The 26,459-nt window shown below is 34.1% G+C and overlaps 1 protein-coding gene across 2 annotated transcripts in view; it reads right to left on the bottom strand.

The window, feature by feature from the left end:
- The window catches only part of SMAP1 (small ArfGAP 1), a 118,278-nt gene that overhangs the window by 45,314 nt on the left and 46,505 nt on the right, over positions 1-26,459 (bottom strand). For both annotated transcript variants that reach the window (XM_004673611.2, XM_012722372.1), the window contains exons 3-4: positions 13,641-13,726; positions 5,408-5,483 (exon numbers count right to left, since the gene is read on the bottom strand). In XM_004673611.2, coding sequence (XP_004673668.1) covers positions 5,408-5,483; positions 13,641-13,726 — 162 coding nt within the window. The remainder of the gene's footprint in view (positions 1-5,407; positions 5,484-13,640; positions 13,727-26,459) is intronic.

Below are 26,459 nucleotides of genomic sequence, written 5' to 3'. Positions count from 1 at the left end.
ATAGATTCTGCTTTAGAGTACAGCTCACAATATATGTACACTACTTGTTGACAGTGTTTGAGAGAGCTACTTTCAAAGAAAGCTATTTGCTACATGACTAAATGATCACAGAAGGAGATATTCAACAGAACTTCAACAGCCAAATGCTGTTACTCCATACCTAATTTCAAAATGAGAAGGTAGCACAGACCTAGGATGTAAAGTACTGAAGATTACTGTAGTATGTCCATATTAATGTCTTAAAAGATTGAAAACAAAAACCCAAACACTTTCATTTTGTGGCTACAAACAATAAAAATTCTAGTACAAAATCATTTCTACTTGGACAGTTGACTTTATTTTGTCTGTATGTGAACTTTAATTTTCTCCTTTAAGGCCCCCCTCTTTAATTCATGTTTAGTGTTGCAAACCACTCAAAACCATATATTCTTCACAAACAATTGCTGGGGAGGATATGGAGAATCCTTGTACACTGTTAGAGGGAAAGTAAACTGGTCCAGCCCTTATAAAAACATTGTGGAGTTTTCCCAAAATACTATAAATTGATCCTACCATATGACCCAGCAATTTAGTTCCCAGGTTTCTACCCAAAGAATGCAAAAACACCAATTTAAATCAATATAGGGACTTCTATGTTCACCACAGCACTGTTTATTTACAATAGCCAAGCTATGGAAACAAGACAAGCACCCAAAGACAGATAAGTGGATTAGGAAGATGTGGTGTATATACTCACAATGGAATATTAACTCAGTTTTAAAAGGAAAGAAAAGGCAACTTGTCATTTGCAACAAGAAAGGAACTGCGCTAAACAAATCAAAAGAAACATACTGACAAATGATGGTGTCTTTTATACGCGGAAAGGAGAAAAAAAAAAACCGATAAAACCAAACTAGTAACAAATGCTAGAAATCTGACTGTAGAACAGGCTACCAGAAGAAGAAGGGGAGGGTAATGCAGGGAGATGGCAGAATGGACTATGGTAGAGGACTACAGGTGCTTGATGGTAGGTGTGGAGTGATAACAGACACCTGAAGAAGGTGATGTTATAATTTTAAGTCTTACATAGTGTTACAAACTAATGACAGGTCAGTACAAAAAAGATCTTTAAAAGCATATGGTCTATACCACATATTCCCTCATAAAAGCAATTTATAGGACCCTTCGTTTTTCTCAAAGTACTATATTTACATGGCCAGATACCATCTTGCTGACACCAGTCTTCATGATTATAAATGAATCCACAGAATGAAGCAGCACTGCCAAGACCCGCTCACATTCTTCATTATGGATTTCTTGGGCCTTAGTTCATAAGCACATAATTAAGTGGATTAATAGGGAGTGGTGCAGTATTTTAGGAACTAACAAAACTCTCTGCCACTATTTTGTTGTAATTTATTATTTCGTGTTTAGCCACAAATGCTTTGAAATGTCTGCTTCAAAAAGGTTAAGAAATCTATCACTTTTTTGTTTTAAAAGGATTAATAAATTACTACCTTAGAAAAACAAGGTTCACTTAAGGTATTTACTTTTGTTAGAAATAAGATAACAGTAAGAAAAATTAATACTGGTAGCTAAAAACAAGAGTATGGGATAAACTATAAAAAGAGACAAACTATAGAGGCAAAGCAATTTGGTGCTATTTAATATAGAGGAAATACACAAATCAAGCTTCAGAGTCACAGCCACTCAAGGCATCACTTTATTTTTATCAGAATACAGCTAGTATTTACAATGACCTTCCTTAAATACCTGTTAAGTGCCCTAGCACATATTAAATCCCTTAGAAAGAAGCATGTGTGTGTATGTATGTATGTATCTATATATAGATACACACATATATATCTATACATGTATGTGTATATATATATGCCTTCTAGCTTCTAGATACAAACATGTATTTTAAAACCTGGTTATCACTATGAAATTAAATCTCTCTGAAAGGAAAAGTCATCTCTTTTTGTTTTACTATCCTAGGAGACTATGACCACAATAAAAGATCAAAGATTATTATTCAAAAGGTTAATTCCTTACTAAAGAAAAATCACTATATAAAATAAAAATATATCACAATCCTAAATAATGTAATCCTATTAATTAATGTAATTACTTGCATTTGACTTCTATGAAAGAGGAAGAAATATTTTAAATTTGATAGAATCTAAGCTTTTAAGAAATCATTATTTTGCTTATAAATTTTACCTTGGGTTAAATGAGATTGTTATAAACTTTCCTAAATTTTCATTAGTGATATAAACTCAAGTATTCAATCTTTTACCTTGGAAACTTTACTGTAAAGCTTACAATAATATAAAAAGTCACAGAATGAATACCTCTTCAAATTATACTAATATTCAGGGCCCTCCCTGGTGGTGTAACATGTTACAGCACAGCACTATGAAACTATCAAAGCCACTGTAGCACGAGTTCAATCACTGGCCAGGGAGGTGACCCACATGGCATGGCAGACCTCTCCTGAACTGTCTGTTGTTCCCTTCAGAAGTGTATTTCATTAGACCTGCCTGTTCTGCTCCCCACTCTGTCTCTGGTAAATCCTCTTACCCTACACACACCTCTGGCTTATACTCCAGGTCTGTATACATAAATAATCTTTTAAAAATTATACTAATATTCATCACATGTTCTCTCCCCCTGCATACTAAGCTATCATTATCTACTGAGCTATTTAAAAATGAGATATAGCAACTAAACAACAAACAGCTCAATCAACAAATGGACCAAAAAACCTAAACTGACACTTCCCAAACAAGACATATAGATATCTACAGGCACATGAAAAATGGTCAATATAGCACTTATTGTAAGAGAAATACAAATCAAAACGATAGTGAGATACGCCATGTTTGTGAGAATGGTCTGTATCAGAAAGATTGAAAACACCAAGTTTAAGAGTGGGAGGACCAACAGTCATTTACTGCTGTGGAAATACAATAAAATGATACAGCATCGATGGGAAAATGGTATAAAAATTCCTTAAAAAAATAAAACTAAAAACTAAAAATGGAAACACCATATACCATATAGCACTACCCTTTCTGATACCTATCCAAAGAATAAGAAAACACTACCATGAAAGGATTTCTGTATTCCCTATGTTCACAGCAGTATGATTAAAAATAGCCAAGACATGAATCAACCCAAATGCCCATCAACAAGTGACTAGACAAGGAAATCATGATATATATACTTAAAGGAATACTACTCATACTCAGCTAATAGAAAAGATTAAATAGTGCCTTTTGTGACAGTATGTACAGGTCTTGAGCTGAGGATGCTAAGTGAAATAACCAGAAAATGAAAGACAATTAGTGGGCAGTTTCACTCAATTTTAGAATATAACAAAAATAAAGCAACAAAAAAACAAAAATTTCTAGACTTTGTGAAGTCTGGGCGAAAGGGGCAGAAGTGGGTACTAAGGGTATATAATAACATTTGGCATTGGAGCATTGGTGAAAGGTAAATGAAGCATTCACACTTGAAGTATGAGGTTTTTTTTACTCCCAAAATGATACTGCTTTGTAGTGAATGACAAAATAATAAAATTTGACTGAAAATACAAATGAGTTGCAGACATGACCTGACCACTGAACACTTATTCCACTACGTATCTCTTAAGGATGAAGAAACACTACTAAGCACAGCACCATTAACACATTTGAAAGGGGGAAAAACTACATAACAGTTGCTATCAAAGAAAAAGCTGTTTTCCCAAACAAACCTATACAAAAATAAGTTTATTAATTGTTCCTCAGAGGAAAAAAAAATCTGTATAAATACATATAAAATAAAAAAGCAACAAACATTTAGGAGATTTAAAAAAATTAGTGTAAAACCATATTTTATAAAACATTAAAATTATCTGAAATCTCACACGAAAATATTTTGTTTTAAAGTTAACTTTTTCCCCAGAATACTACAACTTAATTTTATAGATAACATACATATTATTCTCAACACTGTCAATTTTTATCATAGGATTACCTCTCCTACATCCAATGTAAACAGTCCAAACTCAACATATTTTTATTCTAATATGCATTGACACTTTATAAACATTTTAATAAGATTTTATCATATTCAAAGACAAATATGAAAATACTTACTCTGTTAGTATTTAATTAAATATTGTTGTAATATGGTTCTCCATATAAACTAAAAAGAAATATCCAGTTTGTGTACTAAATGAGAAATTGTCCCTAAAATGTTTCAAAGATAGCTTTAAAAAAAGTCTGATAACTTGCTTACTGATCTAGCAAGCAAAGGCTAAAAATACGATCACAACAATAGATAGTTAGATTTAAATTGCAATTAACTGGAACGGCAAACTGGGGTGGGGGGTAACAGATATAAAATATCTGTGATCACTACAGTAAGGTTCTAATTATAATGTATTAAAATATGTGCAAATGACCAATTAAAATGGTTACCCAATTGTGCTTTAACAAACATATTTCTGGACAGACCACCAAAACCCCTAGAAGATAAATTTGCCTTCTTTTCTTTTTCATACATTTTGAGAATCTAGTAAAATTTCTCTCATCCCTCTTTTAATTAGTGGCTTCATCTTTTTGCAAATTTCATAAAATTAAATGTCATTTGAGAATTTATTATTTTTAAAATATGCTTTCCTATTTTACTATTAACTCACATATTTTTTACTTTTTTAAAATCCATAATTTTATTTTTTTGTGCTTGTAACATTTGCTTTACAACACTGTGTGGGATTTTGAGGAATAGGTTCACACCTCACCAGATGTATCTTACCTAATCCATCAAAGCAACCACAGTCCTTTTACCATACATAGGCCACTAGGGACCCTCCTCATTTTTTACCAACTTCCTACCTCCACTGTGGTAGACTTGGTTCTGCAATTTCTATAGTTCATTGACTTAGCTTTGCCTGCTCTTTTTATTTATGTTCTATCTATGAGTGAAATCATCGAGTATTTGTCATTCTCCCTTTGACTTATTTTGCTTAGCATAAATTCCCCATAGTTCATTCATGTGTCACAAATGGCAAGATTTCAACTCTTTTTCTTGTGTAGTAATCCACTGTGCATAAATACCACATCTTCCTAATCTACTCATCTGTAATCAAGCACTTAGATTGTTTCCATAACTTAGCTAATATAAGTAGTGCTACGATCAACACAGGAGTTCATATAACCCTTTGAATTAGTATTTGCATTCAGAATATGCTCTTTTCCAAATCAATAGTTCTGCATTCTGAGATCCCATTAGCATTATATAACAAAAAAAATACAATATTCGTAGTTTTAAACACATTCAACTAGTACAGTTTTTATAATAAATTGAGGTGCATTACATGTTAGAAGCTTGAGATATATTCAATTATCTACTGATTAGAGATGAAGATGTTACTTACATTTGTAATTGCTATAGCATTTTTATCATAGTATTTCTTCTTTTCATATTTATCTCTGATGAAAAATTCCACTGCTCTGAAAACAAGTAACTTAAGGAAAAGCATGAATTCCATGAAGAGAGGCACAAGAAAACTGAACATTCAACTTAACTAAGTAAGCGAACTGACTGAAAGTTGTTTTTGAAGACTAATGTCTACAACCTGAATATGTAAAAGTCACTTTAGATTATCTCCTTTTCTAGTCTTAATAATCTCTAAGATAAGAGCCACTGCACAATTAAAACTGGGGTACACAAATTTATTAAGTTCTCTGTAATTCTACAGTACAAACAAGAACTGTGATGTAAAATCAGGAATATGTTACAGCTCCCTTTCCAGAATGCTATAGTAATCACAAGTTCATTAGCGTATCATTCGTTTACACTAATTTCTGCTAATAATGAATCCTTTAAAATTAGGAGAATATGGTGCAATGGGTAAGGAAGCAGCAGTGCAAGCTAGCTGCACAGCTTCAGTGCAAGTTCGATCCCCCACCCCGGAGGTGACCCACATGGTGTGGCAGACCTCTCCTGACCCGCCCTCTGCTCCCCTCAGCAGAGTAGTTTGGTGATCTGCCTAATCTGCTTCCCATTCTATCTCTGGTAAATCCTCTCACAGCCCCTGCACCTCTAGCTTGTAGCCCATTTCTGTATGCATAAATAAATAAATCTTTAAAAAAAAGTAAGAGAATAATGTCAAACTGGGAGAACATCCTCACCGTGGATAGCTAGACAATTTTCATTGTAGAGGCAACTTACCTCCAAAAGAGAGAAAAAATACTGAAACTAATGTCAATCATGTATTTTTAAAACAGTAAGTATATTACTGACATATATTGTATAACATAATATACATGTAATTATTTTATGTAAAGAAAATTTTTAGAAATTAAATTATTAAAGAATAATTTCATGTTTCATTACCTAGGCGAAGGATATTTTCTTTATAACAGTCTATTTTAGATATTTTCTAAGGTGTACTTCCATTAATGTTTGAAATGATTTCGCTATTCTCAATTACGACATTTCTATGACAAAGATCACTAGGTTCAGACCCAAAAATCACTGATAAAAAACTTATAAAGGTCAAAAGTACTGGACCTGGGCCCTCCCTGGTGGCGCAGCAGGTTAAAGCACAGCACTGAGAAGCTAAAGCCACTTCAGCATGAGTTTGCTCCCATGCCAGAGGTGACCCACATGTCGCAGCAGACCTCTCCTGACCTGCCCTCTGCTCCCCTCAGCAGTATACTTCGTAGATATGCCTGTTCTGCTCCCCACTCTGTCTCTGGTGAATCCTCTCACCATCCCTGCACTTCTGGCCTGTACCCTGGTTCTGTCTGCATAAATAAATACATCTTTTAAAAAAAAAAAAGTACTGCACAGAAAATGTTAACCATGAATACTAAAGCTACACTACAGAAAACTATGACAGTTTTATTTATACTGAATTTGAAAAAGGCAAACATTTTAAGTATACACTCTTTTGAGTAAACAACACACAATCTGCTGAAATAATACATTCCAATGACTTTTCAGAAGTAACAAATCTCAGTGAAATCTTACTTTATAATTAACATAATTTAAATAAGGAGTTCGAATATAGGTAAATTTGAGTCTGGTTTCAGTTTATGATTAGAAACTCTCAAAAAGCATGTAAATAGTGAGCAATTTTTTTAAAATGAGGCCATATTTGGGGCCCTCCCTGGTGGCTCAGCAGGTTAAAGCACACCACTAAGAGGCTTAAGCCACTTCCCCACGAGTTCGATCTGCCTGCCCCGGAGGTGACCACATGGCGTGGCAGACCTCTCCTGCCCTGCCCGCTGCTCCCCTCAGCAGTGTACTTCATAGATCTGCCTGTTCTGCTCCCCACTCTGCCTCTGGTGAAGCCTCTCACCCCCCTGAGCCTCTGGCCTGTACCCCAGTTCTGTATGTACAAATAAAACAAATCTTTAAAAAAAAAAATGACTTTAAAAAAAAAAAAACCTCAGTTAAAAAAAAAAGAGGCCAGATTTGATCTCTGACTACAGAAATAAAGCACCTCACTATAGTGTGATACAGTGCTAATTTTCAAATAAAAAGGTTCAATGTGTTAAGAGTCACCATTAGATAAATATACTCAATCTGTTGCTTTATTACTTATGTGGTTAACAACAACAGTATGTGGCGAAATAGTAGTCACAGTGAACCACACAAAGTATAGTTTGTGGGTTTGCTACAGTAAATGCTTTCAGCATCTATTACATAAAAAAAAAATTGAGTTTCTTTTATGGAGCCACATTTTACTGATAAACTGACTACAGAAGTACTTACTAATGACAATAATGCCATGTTTGGTATTATTGATATTCACTAGTTAATACAGCTCACTCTCCATAATGAAAACATTGATGTTGAGATTCCTTATCCATTGGTGTGGGGCTGACAGTTAAATAAAAGTTGTGTGACCTACAATTCCCATTTACATTGGCCATCATCACAATTTTCAATTGCAGTAAGACTTAGTCTGATCTTAAATATTATAAAATAAGAATTATCAGACTAGCAGACCTGATGTACGTTTTGAAGAGATGAATAATTATTTGAAGATATTTGTACACATCTTAAGTTACTTTTATGGACCATCTCCCCGCAAGTTGGATCTACTATCGTCATTCTGCTATGTTAAAGAACTGCTCAATATGGCTTGTGATCCTGTGACCGTGTGATGTTAAAAATTTTAAGCATATTCATAAACAGGGATATGCACATATACGAGGAAATACAATGATTGTTTTGATTCTTTTCCCAAAGCCATCTTGGCAAGGAGACATTCACACTCCAAAGCTCCACATCTGCAATTGCAAAATAGTTAATCCGGTGCCACGCCACTGTGCATATTCCAGGACACCCGCCAAGATCTAATACTGGTATCATTAAGTAAAAAAAAATTGTAACGTTAAATACTGTACTTCCCTGCTTCATTTTGCCAGTCAATGACGTTAGTAGTATCCTGTCCTTTAGGAAACTTAAATTCTTTCATTCAGATAATCAAAAATAAAAGTTCAATGTACAGTCTCACTTCTAAGCACTTGTTATTTAACTGGCAGTCACTGTGACCTTGGAATTAGATAATCATACTGAACCCATTCCTAAACATATACACATATAATATTTCACAAAGTTATTGAGTCTTGGGAATAACAAAGTTCTTTGGCATGGTATCTAGTAAGCAGTAAGTATTCAATAAATGAAGTTAGCATTTTATTTCATATAACTTTATTATCTTCATTTCTTTACCCTTAAAATGGGGATAACTCTCTCATCTCACAGAATTACTGTAAAATTAAATGAGCGAGTATATGCAAAACAGATTTTGATAGACAAATCTTTTTAAATACAAGGTCAGAAGAGTGAGGAAATGGATCCTAAATTTTAAGGGCTAATATGCTTATAGTTTTTCCAGTTTAAACAGATAAACAAATGAGAAACAGCAAAAGAATGAATGTATGTGCAACTCAGGATATTTTTATCTTTTTTTTCCAATCTTCATCTGTCATTTGAGATATAAAGACTTAGTTATAGTAATATAGATCAGTAACATACTAAAAAAGTTAGAAAAAGAACAAAATTATTTTCAGGGAATCAATAGAAGGAATAGAAAACAAAATCACAATTCAAATTTAAGTGATTGATTAGGATTGTAAATACACAGCAACAAAACAGCCATAATCTTTTCTTTGCTTAGAGTCACAAACATTCCATTACAGCATCCTTTATTATCCCCATCCTTAAAACTAACAAATGGTACTAGACAGGTACAGAAAATTTTTAACATCACTATGTGTTTTATCTTTTAACAAATATTTGTATTTTAAGAGTTTTTCTCTTTAAATAAATCATTTTAAAAGCCAGTAAATTAATATGTACTCCCTGGAACAAAATCTTCCAGTTCCAGACATATCAATGACAAGGAATAAAACTTTGAAAAGCTCAAAGGAGAGCTGCTGATTAGCTCTAGTGCATTAATAGACTTCATGGAACTTTAGTAATTAAAGTTTTTAGATAAGCTGAAATATTCTAATAATGAAAAGTTTAATGTAAAGCCTTATCATTTGTCATTCACTAGTACATGCAGCCTGTAATTAACCACATCCCACATGAGAAACTGCACTTTCACATAAGCTTTTGCAAAGCTTTTATACATTGTAAAGCCTTTAAAAAATGACAAATTTGTTAAGAATGCAGTGAGGTCCATGTTATGTGAGTTTCACTCAATTTGGTACCATTTGCCTCTAAAGACAAGGCAACTATATTTAAATCAACAAAACCAGAGAAATGTTAAATTTTTAAAAGAGCACTGAGCTTTCTTCATGATTAAGGAGACCAATTTTCTTATCAGTCAATGTAAAAATTGCTTATCACAATGTCTCATTATTTAAAGTTACTATGGTAACTGAGATCAATTTTTTGTATGCTATTTAGTATTAGATAGAAGTGTTGGCTGAGCTTAGTCCATGAGATGTCATCTTATACTCCTGAGCTTTAGTAGTCCAGCTCAAAGTTGTTTAGACCAAATCCCTCTTTAAGTAGTTTCTAACAACCAACAGGTTATCTTTTCTGAATAAGAGCAACACCTCATATAACTATCATTTATAAATGTTTTAGATGTAACATTTAATGTCAAAATGAAATAAACATGCTTTAACTAGCAATAGTAAAACTACACAATCCAAAAGCCAGACATGAATCATGCCAAAAATACTCAAAAACTGTTATCTTCACATAGACCTTATGGTCTTAAGTTGCAAAGCACCTAACTATAAACTTTTCAGTTTTAAAATCTATCAAGAGGCCCTCCCTGGTGGTGCTGCGGGTTAAAGCACTGCACTAAGTAGCTCAAGCCACTTCCACATGAGTTAGATCCCCGCCTGCCCCGGAGGTGATCCACAGGGCGTGGCAGACCTCTCCTGACCCGCCCGCTGCTCCCTGTTGATCTGCCTGTTCTGCTCCCTACTCTGTCCCTGGTGAATTCTCTCACCCTCCGCATCTCTGGCCAATACCCCAATTCTGTATGAATAAAATAAATCTTAAAAAAAAAAATCTATCAAGAGGGGCCTCCTTGGTGGCTCAAGGGTTGAGTCTCAGCACTATTAAGCTAGAGCCATACACTTCAGCTTTAAGTTCAATGTCCAGCCAGGGAGCTGACCCATATGGCACAGCAGACCTTTCCTGTCTCTCCACTGCTACCCTCAGCAGTACATTTCAATCAATCCACCTGTTATGCTCCCCACTGTCTCTGGTCAATCCCCTTACTCCTGCACCTCTTGCCTGCACCCCAGTTCTTGTATCATAGCTAACAATAAATCTTTAAAAAAAATAAAAAATTGATCAACATTCTAAAGTTAAAACACTGATTTTATGCAGACTACCTTCATTAACAATGTTCAAGTGCCTTCACTAAAGAGGAAAAGTCTGGAAACTTTTGAGAAATTTCTTAACAGCTCTTCTCTTCGCCATGAAATAAAAACTTAAGATAATGTATATGAAATGCTAAGTTCAGTATCTGACATACAACAAACCCTGACTGAGCAGTAAAACAATTGCAGCTGTTGTTTCTCACATTAAAATTTCACTGTCAAAAGTCAAGGACTTCCTCATACCAGACACTAATCAATTCAGTATTAAAAAATATTACCTTGTGTAAAATTTGGATAAGGATGAAATATTAAAAACATAACAGCGAAAATATAGGGCTATCTAATAATAACTACCTCAGAAAATTTGTACTTTTATAAAGTTCATCATAAAATTGATGGTAATTTTTTAAGATTAGCATCCCTTACAACATTTACAAAGTAGTGCACAGAAGGCTATTAGACTATATGTTATCCTTCCCTGAATATAAAAACAACACAGAATCATGATAATGGATTAAATAGCTTGGCTACTTCTTTTATATACAAGGTATGACACATAAAATGTACTACCCCAAATTTCATGAACTTCATGTAATTTATTCTGTAATATTCCAAGGAAATTAAAAGCAGCATTCCCAAGATTCTCATTAAAACTAAAAAAATTAAAATAAAAAAAAAGGGATCACTGTTTTGGATAAACAAATTCACACAGCATTTTTTTTATCACCTACATGTTAAATGATCCTCCAATGTGCATTTCATTTTGTGCATTCTTCTAGAATCCAGAAGATACTACTAAATGAGTAGCTTCATATATGTCCAAAAGACATCTCAACTTCATCAGTGACAAATAATGACTCACTGGTCTTCATTTCTAAACTTTAAACATCCATCTGGAGTTCCTTCTCAATGAATAATAAGCTTTACCTCATACATAGATCCTCACTCAACCTAGACACTTTGGAGTGATCTCTGTCTTTTTCAGAAACAAAATCAATCTTAACCTAACCCAACGGCTCCTGCATTCTCAACTTCTTTACAACCTTCCCAATTCCTTCCTATCCATTCTGGATATTTTGTCTTCACCGCTGCTCATTTCAGGTATGTACTAAGTATTCTACATGGTTCTCTGGCTCCAAAATCACCTCCTACTAATCTTCTTTATCATAGATTTTAATATTCTAACAATGTTTCTCCAGCTTCAAAATCAGTTATGCATTTCAATCCTTTCAAATCTTTGGGTGAGGAGGTCTAAATCCTAAGATATTAAAAATCCTTCACAATCGGGGGGGGGGGGGGAGGAGGGAAAAACAGCTTCTTCTGACACTTGGATCATGTCACACTCATATCTTAAAATGTTCTGCTTCCTCATTCCTTCATATTTTAGCTCACAATTTTTTACATCTGAAATGTACTTCCTACTTTTACCCTAGATTCTTGATTTAATAGGCTTGGATATCAGGTTGCAAAATTTGCAGTGAAGTGGCTAGGGGAATAGAACCAGAAAAGCCAATTTAATTTTTTTATTATAATTTATAAGTTTTCTATACAAAAGCTAAAATATGTACAGTAGCCTGTATCTCTGTATAAGAAAAGATCGAAAAGATCACCATTTCTTTTTTCACTGCCAGGCTATATACACTTTTTTTTTTTAAGTATACAAAGAATAATATACAACTGATCTTTAAGAAGCTACATTTAATGTCAAAATCACAAATGTCATGTTTGGATAAAATCACAAAGCAACTATCAATAACCTTAAATATTAGTAACACATCAACAAACCACTCCATGAGTTTGAGAAATCTTACAGAATCAATCTTCAACAAAATGTAAAACATTCTCACTAAATTACCTGTGAAAAAATACTCCATTCATTACAGCAGATATATGAACAGTGTTATGCAATCCATGACAAAAACGAATGTTAGTAGTAAATATAAATTACTTCAGTACTTCCTCTTACAGTAAATATAGTTTGTTTTTAAAATGCACACGTAACAAGTTATTCCACTGTAAATATAATTACTATTTACAAGTAATGAAAGAAAATACCTTTGGAAAGGGGTTTTTAAAGTATTCAATATGCTCACAACTCAAATTTCTAAGAGTCTAAAATAATAACCATATAGGGGCCTCCCAACAGGTTTTATTTCCTTGGACTTCTCCCCCACATGTCTGGCCTTCCCTCCCAGTTCTTATATGCATAAATTTAATCTTTAAAAAATATATAATAGGCCCTGGTGGCACAGGGGGTTAAAGCACAGCACTAAGAAGCTAAAGCCACTTCCGCATGAGTTCAATTCCGCCTGCCCCAGAGGTGACCACATGGCGCGGCAGACCTCTCCTGACCGGCCCGCTGCTCCCCTCAGCAGTGTACTTCGTAGATCTGCCTGTTCTGCTCCCCACTCTGTCTCTGGTGAAGCCTCTCGCCACACCTGAACCTCTGGCTTGTACCCCAGTTCTTTAAGCACAAATAAATCTTTAAAAAAAGATGTGTTTAAAAAAATATATATATAAATAAACATATAATCTCCACTCAAAAGTTGATGATTAATCAAGAAAAGTCATTATCTTTTATACTTAGGAATAAATTATGTAAAAATATTGTGTATTATTATCAGATTCTTACCAGAAACTTACTTTTCATAAAGCATAACACAGGGCAAATAAAGTTCTCATTTAATGAACAATAATATGCTGAAGTTTACATCTTCCTAAATACTAAAAGATAAAATATGAACTGTAAAAATGAGTTAATGCTTTTAAAAACCACAATAAAGAAATTTTAAAGGATACTGATCTGTTTGTGGTCTTCGAAAGTTCTCTGGAAGATTGGCTTCATAGAGTAGTCTTGCTTTAGTATTTCCCATATCTTGCATGCACTATAATTAAAAAAAAAAATCAAGTATTTTCATTACTCACATGAGCATGAAAAATGCTATATACACACCTCCGTACACATAAATAAATACAAGGTAACATTTGTTACTTCCACAGTATTATTTTCTCTCTAAAAAGGTAGTTTAAATCACAACCATGAAATTACTTAAGTTCAAGAAGAGGAATGTTTCCATTTTTTTCAATATATGTGTATCCACAACTTTCTAAGTTCTTTTTTTTTTTATATAAAAACAATACCATCTTTATTGATGGTCATTATTTCCTAAAAGTGGATTCCCTGGTAGTCTATGAGCATTGTTACTATTGTCTTAAATACGCCACTTGAACTATTCTGCTACTTCCAAGGCTAGCTACTCAAGATGAAATTTCTTTGTTTGAGGCTCACAATACTTTGGGGTCTTCATGATTTACAATCACAAGAGGCAAATACAAGGGAAACAATGTTCACCCAGAATGTTACAAAAGTAGCTTTCTTTGGGATTATTAAACCTCTTTGACATTATGCTGATTTTTAACAAGCTATGGAACTACTCCCTACTAAAACAAACAAAATAACTGTGCCTAATGACCAAATTTCATACAGGTGCAGGAACGAATACCACCTCCTCCTTTTTTCTATATAAAACCATACAGTAAGAAGGCATAAAATATTCAAATATGCACTCAACCAGTTAAATTAAGTTTCAGTATTATTTACAAGTAGGGAATAGTCAAATCATATTTGCTGAGTATTTTACTAAGTTAAAAACTATAGTATTTACCCCCAAAATTATACTATTACTACTTTTTCATCATGTATAGTGTTGCGTTCCTTAAAATGTTTAAAATGATAGTATGATCAGTTTTCATAATTCCTCTTTTCTCCGATTGCTTAAATGTATGCCCCACACTCCCAAGAAGACAAGCCAGATTTTAACTAACCAGATGGCCACCTTGAGTTGTAATCATTAAGTATATACAGAATGATGTACAGTGACTTTTCTCCCAACTGAGATTTTTATGGTACATTAATTTCTAACATACACTCAATTTTGGATTTCTATTCAACTCCACCTCAATCTAAGTATTCTTCACAGAGTAAACAAGATTTGTAAGTCAGTCCTCTAGAAGTGGTGAGTAAATGAAGCAATTGGGAGAAGAGCAGGGGGGATGAATATGAGGGATAGTAAACTGAAAAAGCATTAAGGGTGTTTTGTTACTTAGGTCTGGAAAGAAAACAAAAGCTAAGGCAAAGTAAATCCCAGTTTCAAAAGTGTATCAGATGAGGGGGGAAAACTGTACTAGGCAAACTGACAGTTTAAATCAGTGGGCTCTTAACTACATCATGATGCATACTAACATGACATTAGCAGTATGAGTAGAACTAATATGTAATTCTATGTGTGGGGGAGGAGGAGAGTTGAGAAACTTTCTTATATAGCTAAGTATAGAAACGAAAAATGTTTTTCACCTCAAGCATTCAAATGACTCTACGTTTTTGTACCATGGTGGGAATAAAGAATAGAGATGCTCATGTTATATAATTATAATGGTATAAAACATATGGAAAGAACTGCACAAATAAAAACCCGTTAGTTTATACAGTATCTGCAATGAAGCAAAGAGTAATTTAGATGTTGCTCACTGAAACCATGAAAGTGAAAAAAGTTACTATCAAAGAGCATAGAAAATTTAGCAAAATTATTAACACTGAAAACAGTAATGTACATGGCAAGCTCATTGATCCTATGTAAAATCTGTTTTCATATTTCAACATTTATGCAATAGGAATGCACCTTACAATTGATGCTGTCTTACAGTGAACGATAATCTTTTAGTTCATAATATGGAGATGCTTTCCTACAATCTGTGATAACTCATATTCATGAATGACTGTACACACTTTATATAAACGTCTATTTAATGCAAACCATTATTTTAGCAAGATAATAATTAACACAAGGCATGTGTGTCCATTATACCAAATTATTAATGTTATTCTAGTTCTGCTATCTATCACAATCAGAGAAGGGGGAAAGACCTCAAGATCTGAAACAGAGAAGTTATGGAAAACAATGAACTATTTATAAAGGAGAGCACTGTCAAATAGTGACTAGGATACAGGTGTATGTGTATATGTCTTAGATGGGAATGTGGGATCAAGGATTCAATGATTTCACAGGTGTAAAGACTATCTAGTAAGGAGAAGGAATACAAGGTACTAAGTTTCAAAAAGCAGAAAAGAGTAGGTTGGGAGAAAAGTAATCAATGAACTTACTTATCAGAGGTAGATTAAAAGGTAAACACTTCGGAGATGGTTAGCACAGGGAAAAAAAAGCTGGCATTTTAAGGAGGTAACAGGAGATGAATGATAGTTATCTCTGAGTCAAGATACTACAGGTAAGAGCCCTACAGAACACTTATCAAGACTGTTCTATTGGCACTGATGAGCAAATTATCTCCTAACTGGTATATGAAAATAGCTTAATGGTTACATATTTTGTATACAGATATTATTTTAAAACTGCATTTATTATTGTATATTATAATCTATTATTATACATGTGCAATTTTAAATTTTGAAAAACCTGATTTAGGCAGTAATATCCTAGTTTGACAGAAAAGGAAACTGAAGCTGCAACCTTAGCCATCACTAGTTTAGGTATCTCAGGCTGCATCCCATGGAACTGTGAGTTACGTCTTCCAAAACTTAAGTATACACACATTTTGCTTTCAAGATTCAATTATTATTTTATAGGTGAGGAAAATGAAGGACAGAGAGGTTTATTTTATGATTTTTCTACTTGGTAATAAAATGAATCAGTTCCAGGACTGAGATTAGGATTAAGTTTTCTCATTCTCAATTCTTACCACCAGATGGTCAAAATAAGTACCAAGGAAATTTCACCACAAAACAGAGAAGTTTAAGTATTGTCTCCATAATTATCCCTTTTTTGTCTATGTTTTTACATCCAAAATTCTTTAGTAATAGGCACTGACGTTAGCAGAATTTTAGTTGCTTATCCTTCAGCAACTCTATTATTCAGTTTTCTAGAGCTGAGGTGAGCAAACTGGTTACAAAAATAAAGAGGGATAATGAATGGAATATTCTTCTTTTAAAAGAAAAAATAAGCTTTATATTTTTAATTATTTTTAGCTATAATGACACTTAAGTTATGGGTAACTAACTTAACTTCTAAGATTTGGTTCCTGGGAATCAAGCCAAATCCAAAATATTGTACGGCATTCTGAAAAACTTAAGTTTTACAAATCTATTTTTACTTCTGCAGTAAGAGGGATTTGTAAGGCTATTAAACTAAAAAATTCAAAAATCTTACCAATTTTGAAAATTCTCAGGCATTACAGAAGCCATATCATTCCTTGTCAATATTATTTTTTCTTCCTCTTGTAGAAAAAGTATGAAAAAAAAGTGCCTCCTTTGTGGCACTGGTGTTAAAAATCTCAGGGCTATCATGCTATCACCAGCCACTGCAGCATGGGTTTGATCCCCAGCCAGGGAGCTAGCTAGCCCACAAGGCACAGTAGATCTCTCCTATCTCACCTGCTGCTCCCCCTCAGCAGTGTAGTTCAGTAGATCCTCCTGTTCTGCTCTCCACTCTGTCTCTAGAGAATCCTCTCACCCCAAACCTCTGGCCTAGACCACAGTTCTTGTATACATCAAAAAATAAATCTTGGGGGAAAAAAGGGGAAAAACTCTTAGTAACTTAAGTCAAGTTTCTACTGTTAGCTCTTAAAATATTTTAAAATAGTTATTTACTTAATAATAAAGTATGGTTTACCTAAAAATAGGATTTACGTAAGCCAAACATCCAGTGAACAGAAAATGTACTATCATTTCTTGACAAAATAAGTTAAAAAGTCAATACTTATTCTCACTTTAAGAAACATATATTACAATATTGAGAATTAAATGAAATAGTATTTCAGTTATGATAAACATATTGTTAGAACATTTTAAAATTAATGTTATTTGTTTCTATTTGTTTTGTTCTCATTTTATACATTGTTACTAAAAAGATTAACTTTACATTGCAATTTTTGAATGAACCATTTTCATCCCAAATCACTACTGTTATAATTGCAAAGGATGACTTCATCTGAAATAGTACACAAACTCACATTTATGAATCTCAAACCTATTGAAAGCATTTTGTCTTCATCAATTCATGATCTGTTTTTCACTTTTCAACTTAATACACAGAACGCCACCTGATCAAAGTCTCACACATCACTTCACATGCAATTTCAAAAAATATTAATTGAATTAAAATGTTGAATTGTATCTAGGACCTAATATACTGTCATCACAATTAATGTAGATGAATATTTTCTATTTCTGAAATGTTCTATGTAGAGAACATTCAATCCTGTTTACTGCACAAAAACAAAAAAAGCTGTATTTATAAAAAATTTGAATTTTTAAAGTTTATAGAGACTGAAGGAAATTGTGGTGTTAATCTTTTAATTGGCATCTACTTACTGGGTGTGTGTAATAAATCAAAACATACAAATATAACATGTATATATGTATAAAACATTGTTTAAAAATATATGTACACATATGTATGCATTTTGAAACAATGTTTAATGTCAATGGGGCATCGCCATTGGGAGTGGGTAAGGACAATTAAACTACACACAAAAACACTTTCATTGAAACAAGTAGCCTTGAAATGTGAAGGTAAAAGGTATAAGAAACAGACAGAAACCAAATGTACACAAGTTTATGTCACTGTCAATATCAGAAAATATAAAAGACAAGAAAATTACAGGCCAACTGGATTTCCAAGTTAACAACTCATTCTCCTGATAGTAAAACTTTAAATTTTTTCTTTATTTTAATCTTCCAAAATTTTGGAATGCTGAACTCTTTACAGATGATAAAATTATTACTCAGGGTATGACTTCTACTTGCTCTAGTCCAACTAAAGCCAAACACATGAATCAAGTCCAGATACAGCAACTATGATCAAATCTTATGCTTCCTTAGATCTCCCCCTTCTCCTTCACCTTCTGCATTCTCCCTTTTCTCAATAAATCCCTCTCGTATCCATTTTGTTTCCTAAACTTTCTCCTTCGGAAGTACCTGATCAACAGCCATTCAATAGTAAAATTAAAATTCTTACTAATGTATTATTTTTGACGGTGAGATCTATCTGGATGAAGTCTTTAAAAAACATCTGCATGGTTTCATAAATTTATGTGCCTGATGTCCTTTGATGTTTATTGTCTGCCTCCAAAATGGAATCATTGGAACAAAGCAACAGAATAACAGACCAGAAAAAAAAGTAAAATTACAAATTACTCTACTGCAAATGACGATGTTAATAGTTAAATTCTTAATGGCAAAATGCAAAATATTGAAATAATCACTAAGATCTTATATATTAGTATATAATGGAAGGATACTACCTATCCAGATTAAATCTGGAGAAAAACAAATAAAATATGTAAATTAAAACTCTTGTAACCCAATTTTCTGAGGAAAAGATGGGAGGATAGAATCTTTAAGGTCAAAAGATTATTGAGAAAGAATATAAAAGTAGCTGTAAATGTGTATCGGCTATAGATTTGTATATACATGTAAAATTTCAGGAAGAATATACAAGTAACATAAATATTGCTATTCATATGGAATTAAGTAGAATGACTAAGACATGGGAAAGAAATTTCACATTAGTTTTTGTCCTCTCTTAACTTTGTACTGTATTATTTCTCATCCCCCACACAATATAGTAATAGAGGGACATTATATTAATCCTTTTATTTATAAAATACTATGCAGAGTAAGCTTAGCTAGGCCAAGTAGTATCTGAATCAAAGGAAGATTTTCTCTTCACCAGTTATCTTACACTCTCTGTGGAAAACAAAATCTTCTGATGATCCAAGAGGTTATGAATCAAATCAATTATTTTTAAAAATCTCATCCAGCTAGATTTCACCCTCAAAATACATAGTATAAACATGTCCAAGCAGATCTTACCCTCAAAATACACTCAAAGTATAAACTTAACATTGATTTATCACATCTTTTTCTATATCATTTTCTTAAAGAAACAGTTGGTAAAGAGTACATCACTGAAATTCAATGGATTTATTGTTGCTTCTTAAAATTTCAATGTATTTGTGTGTGCAAGAGGGAATATTTCTTGCTCTCTACTTTCTATTCATTCAATTTTTTAGAACATAGAGATTTAAGATTTCCAACTGACTTAACTGAATATATTTTTTAAATGTATCTTAATTACAAACAGAAAATTATACTTGCAGTCCCTGAATAAATTCTTCTTGTCAGTGACTCACCTCTACTACCACTTGAAATTTTCCAGAATAGTTCTCTATCTTCCTCTCAAAAGCCACCAGGACTTCTTGCATAGGAGCAAGCTTTTCAGGACTGGTTTCAAGATCTTTTGGATTCCAGCTGCTGGAAAAGAAGGGCCACCATTTTTGGTCTCAGGAACTCTTTGGAAATACTTAATACAGAGTCCATTGCTTCCATTTCATAAAACTCTGTTTTAGGGACGTTTTCTCTTTCTATTTTTATAGTTTTAAGTACAATATAAACCACACATTTAAAAATTAAAAATTTTAAATGATGTGGAACTAAACAGACCAATGCTTTAACAATGCCTGATAACCTCTATGATTATGCTTTTACAAGCAGGGAAGAGAAATAACTACATTTCTAAAGAATTATATGCAATTAAAGTAGTATTACGTTTCCAGATGATCCATTCATACAGGCCTTCTTTCACTATCACCTAAAAATTTCCTATTAAATATAGCACCCTATATGGAGATATAAGCCCTTATCTTCAAGCAATTTATTATTCCTTTAGTTATACTTTTAATTCTACCTACATCAAGCAGCATAGAATTAAGAGAATTAACAAGACTTCAACTAGGTAACATCTTAACATACTGTTCATTGCTTTGACCCACAACTAAGCCAATCTCCAGAAAAAGAAGACTTCAAAGACTATTACTGACCTTTTTAAAAGTTTACTACAACTAACAAACCAAGACAAAGAAGAAACCATACATGACAATCCCATATGTTAAAATTCAAAAATAAATGTAAATTTCAAAATGGATTTTTTTTTAAATGCAAACCTATTATGAAACTTCACAGATAAAATTTTCTTACAGAGAGCATCATGTTTCTTTCTTTACCTACCTCTGCACATTTAGGCACATATAGACTCATCACTGTAACATGTCCTCTTATGAACATATTTAATATGTTCTATTTAATATTATACTAAATATTGCTTGTCATGGGAAATTTTGTAATAATAGCAAAAGGTTTTGAAGCTCTCAGAAGTTCCAGAGAGATAGGGAGGGACGGGAGTGAGAACTAACGTGAATGCATAACTGGACAGAAAGCCATGAATAATGCAATATTAACCCCACAAACACCAAAATGTCATCGGGAAGCACAAAGCACTGATAATCGGTAGACTTGCATGATGCCTACAACTAATGGGGAGTCAAGTGTATCTGAGCACTGGTTAAAATAATGAAGAGAGGGCTCTCTCTGGTAGCCCACTGGGTTAAAGCACAGCACTGAAAAGTGAAAGCCAATTCAGCATGAGTTTGATTCCCCACCCCAGAGGTGACCCACAAGGCGCAGCAGACCTCTCCTGACCCACCTACTGCTCCCCTCAGTTGCCTGTTCTGCTCCCCACTCTGTCTCTGGTGAACCCTCTCGCTGCCCCTGTACCTCTGGCCTGTCCCCAATTCTGTATGCATAAATAAATCTTTTAAAGGGGGGGCGTGCTCTCTGGTGGTACAACAGGTTAAAGCACAGCACTGAAAAGCTAAAGCTACTTCAGCATGAGTTCAATCCCCACCCCAGAGGTGACCCACAAGGCGCAGCAGACTCTCCTGACCCACCCACTGCTCCCCTCAGTTCTGCTCCCTAGTCTGTCTCTAGTGAATCTTCTCACCGCCCCTGCACTTCTGGCCTGTACCCCAGTTTGTATGCATAAATAAATTAATCTTTAAAAATAAAAAGGGGGTCCACAAAAAGCTCAGATCAGGGGTAAAGTATAGCTTCTATTAACTCTCAAAATAAAATCACCAGGTTTCCCTTTCAGAATAGGGACCCTAAATGAGAAGAAGCTCCTGGGAATTAAACAGAAATTGAACAAAAAGGAATACTGAAGATAAAGAAAAGCCCAGATAAACATGCAATAAAGTAAAAGCACAAAAATGTCAAAAAAATAAGTGACCTGGGCCCTCCCTGGTGGCTCAGCGGGTTAAAGGGCTGCACTAAGAGGCTAAAATCACTTCCACATGAGTTCGATTCCCGCCTGCCCAGAGGAGATCCACATGGCGAGGCAGACCTCTCCTGACCAGCCCGCTGCTCCCCTCAGCAGTGTACTTCATCGATCTGCCTGTTCTGCTCCCCTCTCTGTCTCTGGTGAATCCTCTCACCCTCCGCATCTCTGGCCTGTACCCCAGTTCTATGTGAATAAATAAATAAAATCTTAAAAAAAAAAAGTGACCTTTTAAACATTGCATGAAAACAACTCGAGCAGTCTGTGATATTGGTAAAGTTATCTTGAATATCAATTCCTTCTAAAAGTAAACTAAAAACACATAAAAACGACCCACATAAAAGAATCAAAGTCAAATCACAGTTATTAGGAGAGACTAAGAATAAAATCTCTAAAATAAAACTACACTAGAACAAATATGCTCAGAAAAAGTTCAAAACTATAACCTACTAGTTCTCAATGAACTGAACAACATACAAGATATGAAAAACATGCAATATGAGTTAAAAGTTATAAAAGAACAAATCAGAAATTTAACTAAAACTCAGGAATAGGGTCTCCCTGGTGGTACAGGGATTAAGTTTCAATGCTATCAGGCCCTTCCAGAGACAATACACCACAGAAAGAAAGTCAACCTCCAGAATCCAATAATGTAGATACAAAAGAGTATCTCCACCTAACAAAGAATTCAAAAAGGCAATGAGAACAATTAAAGAGCTAAGAAAAGACACAGAAAGAGAAGAATGTAATCAATGAACTGAGGGAAAAAGTGAAGGATATGGAGGATAACCCTTTAAGACTAGTGGAGGAGTGCAAGAACTCTGGGAAAAGCCATAAAACAGAATAGAAGATACGGAAGAATGAATCAATACTATTGATGAGACAATCAAAAACATAAAAAGAAAAAAGAAGAAACACCTTGAAAACTTTTTGATAACATGAGGAAAGGAAATTTAAGTGTCGTAAGTTTCCCAGAATGTAAGGAGACCAAGGAGCTGTGAAATTGGTCAAGGAGAATAACTGAAGGAAGCATGAAGAAGAAAATGAAAATAGACATACAGGAAGCTAGAAGAATACCAGATTTCCACAATGAAAAGAAAGCTATAGCAAGATACATAATAGTAAGAATTCCAATATCCAAGATAAGGGAAAAAATAATGAAACCGACAAGGGCGAAGAAAGAGATAACTTACAAAGGAAAACCAATCAGGTGAACATCAGGCTTCTCTGGAAAAAAAAAAAACACTAGGGGCAAGAAGAGAATGGAGGGATATAGTCAACAAACTCCAAACAAGAATACTCTACATGCAAAATTCTCCTTTCTCTCTGATGGAAAAATAAAAACCTTCTCAGGCAAACAAAATCTCCAGAAATTTATTACTAAACCCCCACTCTAAGGAATCCTAGAACTAGAATCAACTTAGGAATGAATAGGACAAAATAGAACAAGGTAAGGAATAGAATCACAAAAAGGCAAACAAAACGGCAAATACCGATGCCAGCTTATCAATATTAACTCTAAATGTTAAATGGTGTAAACTCATCAATAAAAAGACAGACACTCCTATGAAGACACTAAAGAAGTTAAACCACAGTTGTTAACAAAGCTGGTGCCCACCTGAAATCTCCATATGCCTGCATCAGAAGGACATACTGGTTCTTCCTACCTTCCCTTTGCAGACCCTTGCCCAATTCCCCTTTTATTACTCTTTTTATACATACCTTGCCCTCTGCCAAAGAGCAGGATGGTGGTCTTTCAGACATGAGTCAGCAGCCTATCTCAGTTTTGTCGACAAATTAAACTACCTTCCTTCTTCTCAAACTCTGTTTCCTTTTACTGGCTCAGGGAAACTGAGCATTCAGTCTCATTTATATTTAAATATGCATAAATTAAACATAACAGGACAAAAGGAGATATGCCATGTAAATATTATTCAAAAGAAACCTACAGTGGCTATGGGTTAATGCATAAAAAATGATACACTGCTGTGCAATAAAAAGATAATATGAATCAGTTATGTTGTTTTGAATATCTCACTTAAAAAATTAAAAACAGGTAAAATTAATTTTAACACTGTATTTCACTTTCTTCTCTACAAAACTCTCAAAATAATAACCTCACCTAAATTACAGCATCTAAATATTTTTAAAATAGTATCATAAAGCTATTTTTTTTTTTTTACAGTGAACTGGTAATTTATTTACTCATCAATAACTAAGTCTAGACTCAGGAAAAAAGGCTCCATGTAGTACAAACCTGGATCCTAGCAAAACAAACTTGTACAACTGTACAATTTATATAGAATTAAGTTTCAACTGCCTATAAATACTCCAGATTTTCTAGTTCCTGGTTTCTATTTTTCAAAGGTAAAAAAGAATGCTCTATGTCTATTAACTGCAGGCTATTCTATTTCACAAAATCTGCTTTTACAGCAGAAAATATATCATAATTTTATCTAAAATCTACAGTCAGATAAAAATAACGTGTATTTAACAAATTTATCCCTTATCTGCTACCATTCTTCAGATTCCAATTTTACCACTGAAGATGGACAAAATATAGCCACCAATACAAAAAGAGCCTGTAAATTTTAGTTCCTTTTTAGTTACAGGAAGTAGAGTATTTTGTTCTTTTACCTACCTTATTCTCCCCATCTAACTTAACTGATTAGGAATTCAAGTTGGCATCAAAGGTTACTTACTGACAAAGATTATTGAAAACCTGTGAATTTTGCTTCTTTTTGGGGGGAGTGGTTATAAAGTTTAAAGTTTAAGAGAAGTAGTTTATACTATAATACATGTATTGTTAAATTAAACTAAAAGCTACCAAGTTACTTTGTCAATAACAGTTTAATACAAATCTATATTTATTTAGCTAGTGACTTTTTCCTTATGATAGAAAGCAGACAGTGAAACGTTTGTTAAAAACATTTTGTGGCCCTCTCTGGTGGTGCAGCGGGTTAAAGCACTGCACTAAGAAACTAAAGCCACTTCCACATGAGTTCGATCCCCGCCTGCCCGGGAGGAGATCCACATGGCGTGGCAGACCTCCCCTGACCCGCCCGCTGCTCCCCTCAGCAGTGTACTTCATCGATCTGCCTGTTCTGTCCCCGCTCTGGCTCTGGTGAATCCTCTCACCCTCCGCATCTCTGGCCTGTACCCCAATTCTGTATGAATAAATAAATCTTAAAAAAATATATTAAAAAAAAAAAAACATTTTGTAAACTTTCAGACTTAAATCTAAGAATCTTGTCACATTCTTCTATATTATCCAAGAGTGCAAGTAACTTTTAACCTCAAGGTAGAATTTGATTTTTGGAAAAAGTTGAACTACATTTCTCACCATGCCATACCTTTTTTATTTACAGGCAAGTACATTTGAAAATATTTTTTGAACTGTTATGGTAACCAAAGAGGAATAATCATATAATCAAAGACTTCCAAGAATGAAGACACTTTAGAGTTATCTACAGTACCCCCCCCCCGCAATTGCCCAGTCAATGCTAGAATCCCAGCAACACATTTCCAAGAGGTTTGTTCAGATTCTTCATAAACCATTCCATACGGTAAACTCAATATTTTCCAAGGTAATCAATTTCAGTTTTGGAAAGTTTAAAATACTGGAAAGTACTGCTTTTATAGTACCTGTAGTTATTTACTCTGAACCTTCTACACCTTAGCTTGTTATATTCCCTGTAGCGATTATATTTTCAGAATTATAAAAGTATGTAGGAACATATATAAGATATAAACAAACAAAAAAGACTAGGAATGTATGTAAGACATATTGCAGGAAAATACTTGATTTTTCATTTTCTTAATATAACAAGCATTATTCAGAATTATTTCAAAGAATATTTTCAGAATGCTGTTAAAAAAGATATGGTGTGGGCCCTTCCTGGTGGCGCAAAGGTTAGGACGCAGCACTGCAAACTAGCCAGTTCGATCCCCCGGCCCAGAGGTGACCTACAAGGCACAGCAGACCTCTCCTGACCCATCCACTGCTCCCCTGAGCAATGTACTTCCTAGATCTGCCTGTTCTGCTCCCCACTCTGTCTCTGGTGACTCCTCTCTCCCGCCCCTGAACCTGTGGCTTGTATCCCAGTTCTGTATGAATAAATGATTCTTTCAAGAAAAAAAAAAAAAGATATGGTGTTCCTAGTACTGCAGTAGCCATCCTAACAACTACAAATAAAGGTATCCTTACCCTAAGGATAAAGAAATTTGTGTAAAAGTCTCCACTACAAATATCCTTGTACAAATTTCTATCTTCACCTGGGTGTTGCTGACACAGTAGAGACATTTACTAAGATAAATAAAACTCATTCGGCCCTCCCTGGTGGCACAGCGGGTTAAAGCACTGCACTAAGAAGCTTAAGCCACTTCTGCATGAGTTCGATCCCCGCCTGCCCTGGAGGAGATCCACATGGCG

The sequence above is a fragment of the Condylura cristata genome, unplaced genomic scaffold, assembly GCF_000260355.1.
Source record: "Condylura cristata isolate star-nosed mole 26May11 unplaced genomic scaffold, ConCri1.0 scaffold00001, whole genome shotgun sequence".
In the NCBI taxonomy this organism is placed as follows: Eukaryota; Metazoa; Chordata; class Mammalia; order Eulipotyphla; family Talpidae; genus Condylura; species Condylura cristata.
Note: the sequence above shows the minus strand (reverse complement) of the source record. Positions and strands in the feature narration are given on the sequence as shown.